The sequence below is a fragment of the Nematostella vectensis genome, chromosome 13, assembly GCF_932526225.1.
Source record: "Nematostella vectensis chromosome 13, jaNemVect1.1, whole genome shotgun sequence".
NCBI lineage: Eukaryota > Metazoa > Cnidaria > Anthozoa > Actiniaria > Edwardsiidae > Nematostella > Nematostella vectensis.
In genome coordinates this window covers 1276249-1290569 of record NC_064046.1, presented here as the reverse complement: position 1 = coordinate 1290569, position 14321 = coordinate 1276249, and the positions used below count along the sequence as shown (strand labels likewise).

Below are 14321 nucleotides of genomic sequence, written 5' to 3'. Positions count from 1 at the left end.
CAGCTGCTCTATCTCGGCTTTTGCGTTCGCTCTTGTATTTTCCGCGTATTCACTGAAAGCGATGGTGATGCCTCTGACGACGGCTTTCGTCTGGAGTCGCTGCCACTTCGCATGGCGCATAAACGCAGCTTCTTCATCTTCCAGTTTACGCTTAAGTGCAGAGGTCTTTGTACTTTGAGGCTTCTTTGCTGGTTTGACCCAGGTAGATTTGTGGTTATCTGACGATTACTTTCAAAATATGTGTTGTCATAATTTAATAGAATAAAAAAGCCCAAACTGTCGCGATCTCGTACCAGAACAATGAATACAATACACCAAAAACTGGAAATTTTTCGCATAGATGCTGAGCCTGTCGTGTGTATGTGAGTGTGACGGCGGTACTACTTCCTTTCATTGTGACCAATCAATCAGCAAACGACGTCACATGAACGCGCTGGCATTGTCGATAAACCGGTTCGGAGTAGGAAAGCTCTTATCTAAACGTATGTTCACTAGTAAAAAAGTGGGACTGAAGCAGGGAGATTTATTACTTGACCAAGCTTTTAATTATTCACCTTTACCTTTTCGCGTGTAAAAGAAAAACAGCTTTCAGTAGAGGGCGCGCGCAAAACGTCAAACTTAATAACGTCACACCTTGCGCGAAGCGAACGCAAATCACAATTGAGGATTATGACATCATTACGGAAGACAACATCGACAGTTTTATAGTGCGGTTTGCTTTGACGGAAATCACGCAAAAGATGGAAACCTTAGAAAATAATGACTACTTTGAGACAGACTGGTTAACAATGAAAATACCAGACGAAGCCCTTGACGCCAAGTACAAAGAGAACAAAGAATTGCACCGAGCTACTGAAGATCTAGCAAACAGCGCAAGGGAGAAGATTGTCACAAGTTTTCAAATCAAGCATGCGTGTACCGAGGCACGTGATCAATGGTCGCGGTGCGCTACGCGGGGAATCGTCACAGAGGCAAGTAAAGGTGTTACAACGAATGTCTTTCTTTCGAAAGTAGGCACTGGAACCACCTGGAAGATTTTGCTCTCCTTAAACATACTTTTCAAGGTTGGGCCTTGAAGAGCTCTTATTAGCCACACCTTTGTTATTGTGTTTATATCCGATTTCGATGTTGCGCCACCGCCGATAATTCATCCATTTCGTCTGGGAATAGCGCGTAGTCAATCTTACCACGTGACCAATCAACTGCCTCGCTGTGTTCAGTCAAATAGTTAATGACACGACGTGAAAACACGAAAGACATCAACCGGTTTAGACGGTTGATTGACCATTTCCAAACAAGGATTTTTGATTCGCCGTGGACGCGCAACAACAAATTCGACTTCAACTTTAAAACACGTTTGCCATTTGCCACTATGACCGATGTCCTGTGTCATCGACCATCCGCCATTTTGAATTTGTATTGTCCACCGAGAGACCCTGGGGACGAGGTTGGTTCGACATTTCATTTTCTTCCTTTTTTTGGCTAGATTCAGCGTGAAGTCCGTGATTATATCAAGTTCCTCCAGAAGGATTTCGACAAGATCCGCGACCGGCTCTGCGGGCAAATAAACTATGAGCACAAGGCCAATCTTGCAAAAATCCAGCACGAAACACGACAAGAAACCACAGAAAAGCTAACTCAGCTATATTCTGAACAACTTATACGCTGTAAATTTTGTGCTGCCTGTGGCAAGGCAGACGGAAAGAAGACTGGGTCAGGTAGTTTGATGGTGTGTAGCGGTTGTTTGGATTGTTGGTATTGTGACCGTGGGTGTCAATTGAGGGACTGGGAAAGACATAATGTCGATTGCAAGTTCTAAGATATGATTTAAACAAATAATTACAAAAAATTAAGACTCATACTATTCCAATTAAATATTTGTACGTACAGCCAGTCTATACCCAGGCCTCCCTATACTGCGCGGCAAACTTTATTATGAGGTCACCTATTCACTTGCTCGCTCCTTTAGCGTCCGCCATTTTAAATGAGTTGAAAGCAACCCGAGGAAGAGGACATTCTCGTTCCCAGACCCTCCTCAACTGTCTTATTGGTCAGCATTACCGAGGGGGACTGGGGACGAGACTCAGGCTTATTCAGTGAAATCTACCTACTACACACGCACGCACCCACAAACATTGTCATACATAGATTTTTTATATTTCAACATATAATTATAATACTAGACATTCATATACACTTTTGACTTTGTAACTCTTTTCCCGGCCCAGTCCCACGCGTTCTTACCCCGGATTCTAGGCTGCTCAATCCCCCTTTATTAGGGACCTTAAGCAACGACAACGGCAACGCGGACGCCGATGGCAGGAAACAATGAAATTTGATTCAGAATTCCATAGCAGCACGTGGGAATGCGTTCTGTCTGATACATTTCAACCGTTTTCCGTAAAACCACGACGTGAAAACTCCAAGTTTCACGGTCAATTGATAACGCTGACGTTTGCACTGTAAACTCCAATAATTACGTTCGCCGCTGTAGAAATAATGTTTTAGTTTATTTTTATCTCTCTCTGACTATAATGTTTTGATTATTCCATTGCAATTAAATTATTATTGATCGCCACGCGCTAAAACATCTTTTTCGATCGCGTTGTCCTAGCCGTCGCCTGTCACTTTGTAACCGCGGCCGCGCTGCCGTCGCCACCAATTAAAGTTATAAAAAACTCAGTCATTCAGGTTGCAAGCAAACCAGTCATTCACTGACTGTAAAAAAAGCACTCATTCAGGCTGTGAGAAAACCACTCATTCAGTTTTTAATATTCAGGTTGTAAGAAAACCAGTTATTTAGGTTGTGGGATTAGCAGTTTTCATTGACACGATCTCTAAAACTGTTTTTGTCACAGAGGATGTCGGGAAGACCTGCTTCGCGTTTATCACTTTTGATTCCTCTTTCTCACAGTATCTAAAGTAACGATAACAAGTGAAAGAAAATTTTGTGTAGGGGCTAGACTACCTACCAACCACATGTGAACAGTATTGCGAGTTTTTTTGTGATTCTACACAAATTTTAAGAGTAAAAATTTCAAGATTTCCAGTGTCTTCTGGATAAATTGCACAATTCCCAATGTATTCTGAGTAGCTTTCAAGGTTCCCATGTATTCTAGGTAATTTTCTGGATATCAATTGTCAGTGTTTCTTGTGAAATTCCAAATTTCTAATGTTTCTATATATTATACTCAAAACAGACATAAATCTTTCTCGCGGCATGCTTCCGCGAGTTCTGATTTGAATCATATTTCGCTGGCAGCACTACGTGGTTCAGCCCTCGGGCACCGAATATTGCGAGGGAGCAACTGGCAATGAGTCTTGTGTCAGACCCTCTAGCTCAGAGTTTTGGTTGGCAGACTCTTGAGTCGAGTCTTGCGTGACAGACTCTTGAGTCGAGTCTTGCGTGACAGGCTCTTGGGTCGAGTCTTGCGTGACAGGCTCTTGGGTCGAGTCTTGCGTGACAGGCTCTTGGGTCGAGTCTTGCGTGACAGGCTCTTGGGTCGAGTCTTGCGTGACAGGCTCTTGGGTCGAGTCTTGCGTGACAGGCTCTTGGGTCGAGTCTTGCGTGACAGGCTCTTGGGTCGAGTCTTGCGCGACAGGCTCTTGGTTAGAGTCTTGTGTGACAGACTCTTGGTTCGAGTCTTGTGTGACAGGCTCTTGGGTCGAGTCTTGTGTGACAGGCTCTTGGGTCGAGTCTTGTGTGACAGACTCTTGGTTCGAGTCTTGTGTGACAGGCTCTTGGGTCGAGTCTTGTGTGACAGACTCTTGGTTCAAGTCTTGCGTGACAGGCTCTTGGTTCGAGTCTTGCGTGACAGGCTCTTGTTCCGTACCTTGCATGACAAACACTTGGTCACGTTCATGCGTGACAGACTCCTGTTCCAAATCTTGCGTGACGAGCTCTTGCGAGTCTTGGGTGAAAGAATCCTGGACTAAAGCTTTACGAAGGGGTCCTGGATCACGTAAAACAGTTCCTTGGTCTTGCACTTCAGCCACTTGTTCTAGCGTGGGAGGCAATGAAACCTGTCCGGCGGTTTTCCCTGCCCCAATTTCTTTTTCCTGTTCGTCCTTGGAGCTATCGTCCACTTCTCCTACAGACAGCACCACAGTAAGTTCGTCTTGAGCTTGGTCCGACTCCCTTCCACATCCACCAACCTGCTCAACAGGGACACTTTCTTCCCCAACAGAAACTAGCACAGTGAAGTCATCTGATTCGCCAAAGGTTGTAGATACAGCTGAACTCGGATCATCTTCAATCGCTGGCTGCATGCAAGCAGCTTCAGACGCTTGAACAAGGCTTTGGAGTCTATTCGGAGATTGGTCTACTTGCTCCTGGTCAAAGGTCTCGAAAGGCACGTGCTTTTCACGTGTCACCTGCATCCTTGTTCCTTCAGACGCTTGCTCGACATTTCGGAGTTTCTCCGGAGATTCGTCTACTTGTTCCGGGTTAAAGGTCTCGGAAGGCGCGTGCTCTTCACGTGTCACCTGCATGCTTGTTCCTTCAGAAGCTTGAACAACGTCGCGGAGTCCATATGAATATTCTACTTGCCCCTGACCAAGAGTTAGAGAGCAAGATCCAGGGAGCACGTGTACTTTAGCTGCTACCTGCACGGTACTATCTACTTGCTTGTGATCGAAGGTTTCGGAGAGCACGTGTTTTCTACAAGTTGGCACGTGTTCTTCACCTGCTACCTGCATGTTAGCGTGTGAGGGTTCAACTACTTGCGCGTGCTCTGTTGCACGACATGCTGAGTGATCCGTACTTGGTAGCTCAAACCCTTTGTGTTGACTGTTATCCGTGTAGGAGGATAACTTGTTTTCTTGCAGAGGTGGACTTTCCCGTGCTGCATCCGCTAGTTGCCTCTCGAGCTCTTTCTCGTTTGCGGCAGATAACCCCACAAGCTGGTCCTCATTCTCACTTGAACTATTACTGGAGTCACTAATAGCGCTCGTACCACTATCAGCAGTTGCTCGAAGCCCTTTTGATCCATGATCTTGAGCATCATCGGTGCCACACCCTTGAGCAATCCGCCGGACCCGCTCAAGACGCGACTCCAACCCGGACTCCTGTTCTACGTCTTCGTCGACTTGCAAGGCGGCGGATCTCCGTACTTGCTCCAGAAGGCGCCCGGCTGATGACTTTTGTCTAGAGGATCTCTCGTCACGTAGTGGTTTGAAGAAACCTGTTTTATCGAAGTCAACGGATCCCTGTAGAAATATTACACTTTATGTCAGATGCGGAAAAGGCGGTGAATATTATGACAAGTTCTTTGGTACATAGCTACTCACTAAGTCAGCGGTAAATGGAAAGTGTGCTTAATGATCCGAGCCTTCCTTGCTCGGACACAAACGGCTCAAACATTAAAAAGAAGGTATATGGAAGCCGCAGTAGAATGTTATAAGGGGTCTTTAGTTCAGATCTATTCTTCAAGAGCCTAATCGGTATTTCAACGTATTTCCGACTTCCCTAAATAGGGCACCCATTTAGATCTTCACTAATACTGGCACTAAATCTTTAAATAAGAAATAAATCCTTCTTTTCGGATGGTCATTTAATGGTTATATAATATCTAAAAAAATTTCCATTCTAGCAAGATAACATTAAAAAAGGTGTGGCTGACAAGGGCTCTTTAGCAAGGAGTACAGGGTACATGGGTACATGGAGTACTGGGTACACGGGTACATGGAGTACTGGGTTCATGGGTGCATGGAGTACTGGGTACATGGAGAACTGGGTACAGGGGTACATGGAGTACTGGGTACATGGGTACATGGAGTACTGGGTACATGGAGTACTCGGTACATGGGTACATGGAGTACTGGGTACATGGAGTATTGACCTGCTGCTGGTGAAGGGTCAACATTGGAGAACTTTTGTCCACAGTCACGATGTGCTTGAGCGATTTGCGCCTGAAAAGCCAATAAGATCAATCATCAGAGAACAACAGACAAACCAAACAAGAAAAAAAAACAAGGGCTAATTCAAGGCCCCGTTCTTGCAACTGATTCCAATACAACATCAAGTTGCCAACATCACGTTCGTATAAAGCGCAAGATACCTTAATGAAGATCCCTCAATAAACGATGCTGGGGCCATTATATCTAAGCATAACATTGATGGGTACAACATTGCTAAGCATATCATTGCAGGGTCCAACATAGCTAAGCATATCATTGCAGAGTCCAAAATTGCTAAGCATAAAACTGCTGGGCCAAACATTGCTGATCAAAACTTTGCTAAACCCAACAAGAAATCTTACCTGTCAAAGGCCCTGACGGCTTTAGCTATCTTTTGCAGCTTTTCGATTTCCCCTCCCTCGAGCTGCTCGAAGATTTGGCTCATCTTTGTCTGCGGCGCCGCAATACTTGTGTCACACATGCTTTCATCAGACACAGCGCGAGGTCGACTCGAGGCAACAGGATCGCCCACGTGACTACCATCCAAACCAGTCTTGGAACTATAAACAACAGTCCCAGGACCAGTCCTCTTCGGTTGAGCGCTTGTGCTGGAGGTCTGGACTGAGCGTGTGACGTGGCTGTCGGATATCTTTTTCTTTGGTGGAGAACCGCTTACTATTCCTTGAACTTCAAGTGATTCTGCTTTGGATGCTTGCTTGGTTGCCGAGCCTTTAAACCAATCGAGAAATTTGAGAATTTTCAATGTACTCTACGGACACATTCTTAGCGGTTAACTTCACTTACGAAAGCCTTTAAAGGTCACCGTTTTTCTATCTAGTTTAGCACTGTACCTATGCCCAACGAAAGGTTGAATTAGACGTATGCAACCTGCTTACGACATGTCTTAACCCTGAATTACACACTACGATTTTCGTTGCTGAACATCGTAGCGAAGTCGTAGGCGGATTAACAATCTACGACTCGAGTTTGAGAGGTGGTGCGGGCAAGTCGCATACGACTGAAATCAGTCTTAAGCAGACGCTCTCACTTTAGAAGACGCAGCTTGAAAAATTAGGATTTCCTATCGATTTGCCTGTCTCGTGAGTGGACAACAGTTATACCTGAGTGAGCTATGTGGCTAAGTGTAGACGTACCGGTCCAGCTGGATGATCTGGCAGAAAGACTAGCAGCCCATCTTTTCGCGTCTTCCAACACTTTGATGACGTCATCGTGCTGTCACGCAACAACATAACACTTCTATGACCATTTAGAAAATGACAAAACACCAGCGGCGCGAAAACGCTAGCGCGATCTGGCAGTGGTGAGATACAGGCTGGGTCATGCACTATATCATACATCGCACATCTTGTTTGCACATAAAGGTTTCGTTTCCCGTGTGCCACGCTAACGAAACCCTTTGTTGTTTCAATGTATCCAGCAAATAACCAGGCGTAACCTGACCCAGGGTCCAGATGAGGGTAGTGTATCGCAAGCTGCAACATGCATAACGCGGCACCGCGTTGTCATACTGGATACAAAGACTTGACGGAAAATCCTATTGAACATGCGCACTTCGAAGAGTACCACAAAGAAGACACAATTTTTTACAATGGCCATCGGCTCCCTGTATTCCTGACTGATTTTCCCTTTACAAAACACAAATAACGCAAGGCCGAAATGCACATACCTAGATTTTGGCTTTTTAAGATATTTTTTCCTTGATCATCCTTGCGCTATGTTTGAGCTCAGGGACGAAAAGCTCAAATTTCAATTACCCTTTACAAAAAGTCGCTATTACTCACTAAGTACCTAGAGACATTTCCGCCTTATTTTTTGTGAAATAATCCTATTTTAAGCGTCATGCCATGTTTTTCCGCCATTTCGTTATACGAATAATAAATTCTCGTCACGCAAGTGTAACCAAGCCTCGTGGTCACGCAGGCAAAAATGTTAGAAGGTAACAAACTCTTTCTACTTGGATTGCTTGGTTTGATTGTGAGTAATTCTAGTTTTTTTCTCACAATGACAGGAACAAGTTAAATAAATCATCAAAGAATTGATTGAAATTGACTAAAGAATCGTGTCATTGTTTGGGCTTTATCTGCAGAATATTGTACGCCTTACCTTGGCATATTGCATAGGCGTCAGCTGCATTTTATTTCTCATAATCACAGACGCGCGATACCTAAGTAGAAGCCGAACCAACTCCACAAAGTTCCACCTGGAGTGTGATTAATAAACAGCAATTAGGCTAGGGGTGACCAATGTTCGGGACTTTAGAAAATAGCCGCTTAAAGCCGCATTGTCACCAGTTTACTTCCGGTCGATTACGTGAAACGGAAAACGCGAAAAATATTTCAAAATATTGAAAGCAGTGTGTTTATTGGAAGTTTCTTTGAGGATGTGATCGATAATTTAGAGCGGATGGCCTGTTTAATATCTCGAATTTTAATAGATTCTTTTGTCTTTTAACGGTTGAGGTAAACTGGTGAGAATGCGGCTTTAAAAAGGACGAAATAAGGTAAGACAACAACAAATACTAAAACTTATGGCAATAATAATCCAATAAAAAAAATAAACATAACCATATAGTATGCACCTGGCGGCCTCATGGAGTGGCGTGTTTCCTCGATCGTTAACCACGTCTACATTGGCTTTGCACTGAAACACCAATAGAAAACAAAAAATGCCTTGTCAACGATAGACGAGATAAATTGTAGGGTGGCCATCTAAGATAATACAATGCCTTATGGGCCAGCACTACAGGGCCTACGTAAAAATCAATCAAGTTTCAATAACTATAAGAAGCAATACCAAAAAGATAATATTTACAGTGAAATAGACGTAGGAAACCCCTTCCAGTACAACGTTTTTTTTTAATTCGCCCGCTCCAATTTCGTAGCCGTCACCTTAAAATCCCCCCCCCCCCTCACATAAATATTTCGACATTGATCAAATTTGTCAGACAAATATAATTTGAATTTAGCGCGATCGCAAAATCTCCTGGAAACTTACCTGGAGTAAGACAATGGCGGGCCCCACGTGACCATTGATGCAGCAGAAGTGTAGCGGCGTGTTGCCATGACAATCCTTGACGTTGATCTTGGCCTTGTGGTTCAACAGTAGCTCAACGACCTGTCGTTCATAAATAGAGGTCAAGGTCACAACAAAGGTCATACAAAACACGGCGTTACAAAAACGTGCGTCACTCTCATTTGCGTGACTGTACTGAAGGCAAGTTGACGTTGCGTGACCTACGTTTGCATGATTGTACTGGCAGGCAAGGTGCAGCGCCGTTTGTTGACGTCTGGTATCCCTGTGGCTGGGGTTGGCCCCGTGTCGTAACAGGAGACTGGTGATGTCCTCGTAGCCGCGCACGGCTGCCACGTGTAGTGGGGTAATGCCGTCAGCATTAGTACAATTTGCATGCACTGCGCGCGCCAGCGATCGCTGGGTCAACTGAAAGATAAACACGTGTTAGCAGGAGCTTCGGAGAGGAGTAGGGAAGATTTGTGGAGAAGATCCGCTCAAGGAAGCGACGGTTTAACGGGCATCCTTGGAGTAACGCCTCTTTGTTAAACTCAATTAAAAGCCAGTGCGCCCCTCCCCCCTCCCCCTTTGGGCTGCCAAAAAAACACATATAAGAAAAACATAATTATCCCCTCCCCCTTAGTCACTCAGCCACCCCCTTCCCCCCTCCCCTTTAGTGTAAAGCTCGATCTGCCCCTGAAAGCTATTCTAAGTTGGCGGGGAGGTATCCGAGTTAGAAATACAAAGTACCTTTTGCCATTTGCTACACTTGTCGCATTGGCACAAAGGGTGGCAGAGGTCCTGTTCTGATCGGCAGCGTCTCTCCTCCCCTTCCTCGTCTTCTTCATCCTCGTCCACACCCAGCCGGTAGCGTACCATGGCGAGGTCGCCGTCTGCTACTGTACGGAGGAACACGTCCACCTGGGGAAACACCGAAGTCAGCAGACTTAGTCCTCGCGCTATACTTCTGATCATTTGTCCTCTCTTTTCTCCGATTAGCCACTCCTATCTATCTCTACGGAGGAACATGTCCACCTGGGGAACACCAAGTTCAGCAGACTCGCGCTATACCTCTTTTATCCTCTCCCTCTAACGCTCGTCCTTGGAACATTTGTCCTCTCGTCTCTTTTAAATCTCCCACTAATCTATCTCTACGGTGAAACACCCCCACCCTGGGTTACATCGAGTCCATCAGACTTTAACCTGGCGTTGGATCTCAGACCATTTGTCCTCTCCGTTTCAATGACAGTTTAAATAGATCTTACACCTTGCTTTTCTCTTTTCCCTGTATTTTGGCTAAAATCATATAGGAAACACCTCCACCTGGGGAAACACCAAGTTCAGCAGACTTAGCCCTATCACCTTACTTCTTTTATCCTCTCCTTCTAACGCTCGTCCTAGGAAAATTCGTCCTCTCGTCTCTTCTAAAATCTCCCACTGATCTATAACTACGGTGAAACACCTCCACCTTGGGTTACATCGAGTCGACCAGACTTAGTCGTAGCGCTATACATCTGACCATTGGTCCTCTCCAAACGTTTCCTTCAGCCTCTCCAGCTAACGCTCGATCTTTGAACATTCCTCATCTTATTTCTTGTAGCCTCTCCCAGTCTTCTCCTTCCCCTCCCTAGTCCATCATAACTCCTTCCCAACCTTTCAGTAGTCCCTCTTTATATTTTACTACTTGGGCCTCATAGCAACACAACGTTTACCTCCTTCACTGGTGATCTTTCTAAGGAGCTCGCAGCGGAGCCTACAAGGCTGCTCTGTGTTGGGCCAACAGGAATGTCCAGGGAGCGAGAGGTCTGACAAGAAAGTTAAATATATAAGCAAAATGAGGATATCTGTGGTAGAGCAAAATATGAAACATTGCAAATTTGATTAGGCGCCTTATAATGAAGAAAATGGAATGAAATGATTGGCATTACTAGTGCAAATTAACATTGAAAGACATAATCAAATTGCGCTTCACATGTGACCGACTGCACTCGTCAGTGTGTAGACAGTTTCACGCAGGTTACTGAGACACTGTGAAAATGGCGAAACGGCACAGCGTCCCAGGCCGCGTTTTCACGTCCCCGAATACATGTTAATAAAGTGTGGGGAGAGACGGGACCTCAAGCGATTCAACGCAGAGAGCCAGGTTTTAACACCTAAATTAATCCCAAGTTGACCTGACCTAGGTTCGTACCCTGGCCCTTTTGCACGAGAGACGAAGCCCATACCACTGAGCTCTCGCTACCCAGCACTATCTAGTGAAACAATACCAAAAAGAAGAGTAACACCCTTTACCTTGTCAACGAACATGAAGTCGGACTCGATGTCGTTGTTGGCTGGATTCGCTTCCTCGAGGATATCGCTCACCTGTAAAGGGCAGATGTAAATAGAAAAATATAAAGATAAAAAATTGAGAAGCGCCTAATCAATAATTGTTCCATTTAAAATCCTATTACTAATCCTAATAATCCTATGTATGGACCCATCAAGGAGATGAGGAACACAAGCTTCTTGTAAGCTCACATACGTTTAACAAGTCAAATTCAGGGCCGAAAGAGAGAAGCATACACCTCATGTCTCGACCGAGAATCGAACCCGTTTCAGTAGAGGTGCTGTTCTGTTGATAATGATGTTACAGTTGCTAACTGCTGTTATTGTTGTTATAACTATAGTTTGTATTTTTCTTGTTTTGTTGTTCTTGTTGTTTTCTTGTTGTTTTTGTCCTCGTGTTCATTATGGTGAAGTTCTTTTTTTTTTCTCGTGTTCATTGATGTAGTTGTTGTTGTTTATGTTTTTGTCCTCGTCGTTGCTAATGATGATTGTTGTTCATCGACGCAGTTGTTATTGTTTATACTCTTTTCCTCATGTTCATTGATGCAGTTGTTGTTGTTTTTCCTCGTATTCATCGATGTAGTTGTTGTTGTCTTTTTTTCATTGTGTTCATCTCGCGGCTACCAGCTGGTTAAAGGCACATTGCTGTGGCGTGTTCCTGTTTTTACCTGCTGGTTAAAGGCACATTGCTGTGGCGTGTTCCTGTTTTTACCTGCTGGTTATAGGTACATTGCTGTGGCGTGTTCCTGTTTTTACCTGCTGGTTAAAGGCACATTGCTGTGGCGTGTTCCTGTTTTTACCAACTGGTTATAGGTACATTGCTGTGGCATGTTCCTGTTTTTACCTACTGGTTATAGGCACATTGCTGTGGCGTGTTCCTGTTTTTACCTACTGGTTATAGGTACATTGCTGTGGCGTGTATCTGTTTTTACCTACTGGTTATAGGCACATTGCTGTGGCGTGTTCCTGTTTTTACCTACTGGTTATAGGTACATTGCTGTGGCGTGTTCCTGTTTTTACCTGCTGGTTATAGGTACATTGCTGTGGCGTGTTCCTGTTTTTACCTACTGGTTAAAGTCACATTGCTGTGGCGTGTTCCTGTTTTTACCTGCTGGTTAAAGGCACATTGCTGTGGCGTGTTCCTGTTTTTACCTACTGGTTAAAGGCACATTGCTGTGGTGTGTTCCTGTTTTTACCTGCTGGTTATAGGCACATCGCTGTGGCGTGTTCCTGTTTTTACCTACTGGTTATAGGCACATCGCTGTGGCGTGTTCCTGTTTTTACCTACTGGTTATAGGCACATTGCTGTGGCGTGTTCCTGTTTTTACCTACTGGTTATAGGTACATTGCTGTGGTGTATTCCTGTTTTTACATACTGGTTATAGGTACATTGCTGTGGCGTGTTCCTGTTTTTACCTACTGGTTATAGGCACATTGCTGTGGCGTGTTCCTGTTTTTACCTGCTGGTTAAAGGCACATTGCTGTGGCATGTTCCTGTTTTTACCAACTGGTTATAGGTACATTGCTGTGGCGTGTTCCTGTTTTTACCTACTGGTTAAAGGCACATTGCTGTGGTGTGTTCCTGTTTTTACCTACTGGTTATAGGTACATTGCTGTGGCGTGTTCCTGTTTTTACCTACTAGTTAAAGTCACATTGCTGTGGCGTGTTCCTGTTTTTACCTACTGGTTATAGGCACATTGCTGTGGCGTGTTCTTGTTTTTACCTACTGGTTATGGTCACATTGCTGTGGCGTGTTCCTGTTTTTACCTGCTGGTTAGAGGCACATTGCTGTGGCATGTTCCTGTTTTTACCTGCTGGTTATAGGTACATTGCTGTGGTGTGTTCCTGTTTTTACCTGCTGGTTAAAGGCACATTGCTGTGGCATGTTCCTGTTTTTACCAACTGGTTATAGGCACATTGCTGTGGCGTGTTCCTGTTTTTACCTGCTGGTTATAGGCACATTGCTGTGGCGTGTTCCTGTTTTTACCTGCTGGTTATAGGTACATTGCTGTGGCGTGTTCCTGTTTTTACCTACTGGTGGTTAAAGGCACATTGCTGTGGCATGTTCCTGTTTTTACCAACTGGTTATAGGTACATTGCTGTGGCGTGTTCCTGTTTTTACCTGCTGGTTAAAGGCACATTGCTGTGGCGTGTTCCTGTTTTTACCTGCTGGTTATAGGCACATCGCTGTGGCGTGTTCCTGTTTTTACCTGCTGGTTATAGGCACATCGCTGTGGCGTGTTCCTGTTTTTACCTGCTGGTTATAGGTACATTGCTGTGGTGTATTCCTGTTTTTACATACTGGTTATAGGTACATTGCTGTGGCGTGTTCCTGTTTTTACCTACTGGTTATAGGTACATTGCTGTGGCGTGTTCCTGTTTTTACCTGCTGGTTATAGGCACATTGCTGTGACGTGTTCCTGTTTTTACCTGCTGGTTATAGGCACATTGCTGTGACGTGTTCCTGTTTTTACCTACTGGTTATAGGCACATTGCTGTGACGTGTTCCTGTTTTTACCTACTGGTTATAGGTACATTGCTGTGGCGTGTTCCTGTTTTTACCTACTGGTTATAGGCACATTGCTGTGGCGTGTTCCTGTTTTTACCTGCTGGTTATAGGTACATTGCTGTGGCGTGTTCCTGTTTTTACCTACTGGTGGTTATAGGCACATTGCTGTGGCGTGTTCCTGTTTTTACCTACTGGTTATAGGTACATTGCTGTGGCGTGTTCCTATTTTTACCTACTGGTTATAGGCACATTGCTGTGGCGTGTTCCTGTTTTTACATACTGGTTAAAGGCACATTGCTGTGGCGTGTTCCTGTTTTTACCTGCTGGTTATAGGTACATTGCTGTGGCGTGTTCCTGTTTTTACCTACTGGTTATAGGTACATTGCTGTGGCGTGTTCCTGTTTTTACCTGCTGGTTATAGGTACATTGCTGTGGCGTGTTCCTGTTTTTACCTACTGGTTATAGGTACATTGCTGTGGTGTGTTCCTGTTTTTACCTGCTGGTTAAAGGCACATTGCTGTGGCGTGTTCCTGTTTTTACCTGCTGGTTATAGGT

The 14321-nt window shown here is 44.7% G+C and overlaps 2 protein-coding genes across 2 annotated transcripts in view; one reads left to right on the top strand and one right to left on the bottom strand.

Annotated features, from left to right (window-relative positions):
* Positions 1–436: 436 nt before the first annotated feature.
* On the top strand, positions 437–1887 carry LOC5500933. Its single transcript, XM_032369302.2, has 2 exons — positions 437–971; positions 1487–1887. Exons 1-2 carry the CDS (start codon positions 741–743, stop codon positions 1817–1819), a joined length of 564 nt encoding a protein of 187 aa, XP_032225193.1. The 5' UTR covers positions 437–740; the 3' UTR covers positions 1820–1887.
* A 248-nt stretch (positions 1888–2135) lies between these two features.
* Positions 2136–14321, bottom strand: part of LOC116607020 (ankyrin repeat domain-containing protein 27) — a 32157-nt gene continuing 19971 nt past the window's right edge. The window contains exons 23-33 of the mRNA XM_048721203.1: positions 11221–11292; positions 10641–10733; positions 9679–9849; positions 9157–9357; positions 8914–9033; positions 8498–8559; positions 8023–8119; positions 7053–7131; positions 6261–6627; positions 5841–5910; positions 2136–5208 (exon numbers count right to left, since the gene is read on the bottom strand). Of these exons, the coding sequence (XP_048577160.1) occupies positions 3274–5208; positions 5841–5910; positions 6261–6627; positions 7053–7131; positions 8023–8119; positions 8498–8559; positions 8914–9033; positions 9157–9357; positions 9679–9849; positions 10641–10733; positions 11221–11292 (3267 nt within the window). The 3' untranslated portion in view covers positions 2136–3273. The remainder of the gene's footprint in view (positions 5209–5840; positions 5911–6260; positions 6628–7052; positions 7132–8022; positions 8120–8497; positions 8560–8913; positions 9034–9156; positions 9358–9678; positions 9850–10640; positions 10734–11220; positions 11293–14321) is intronic.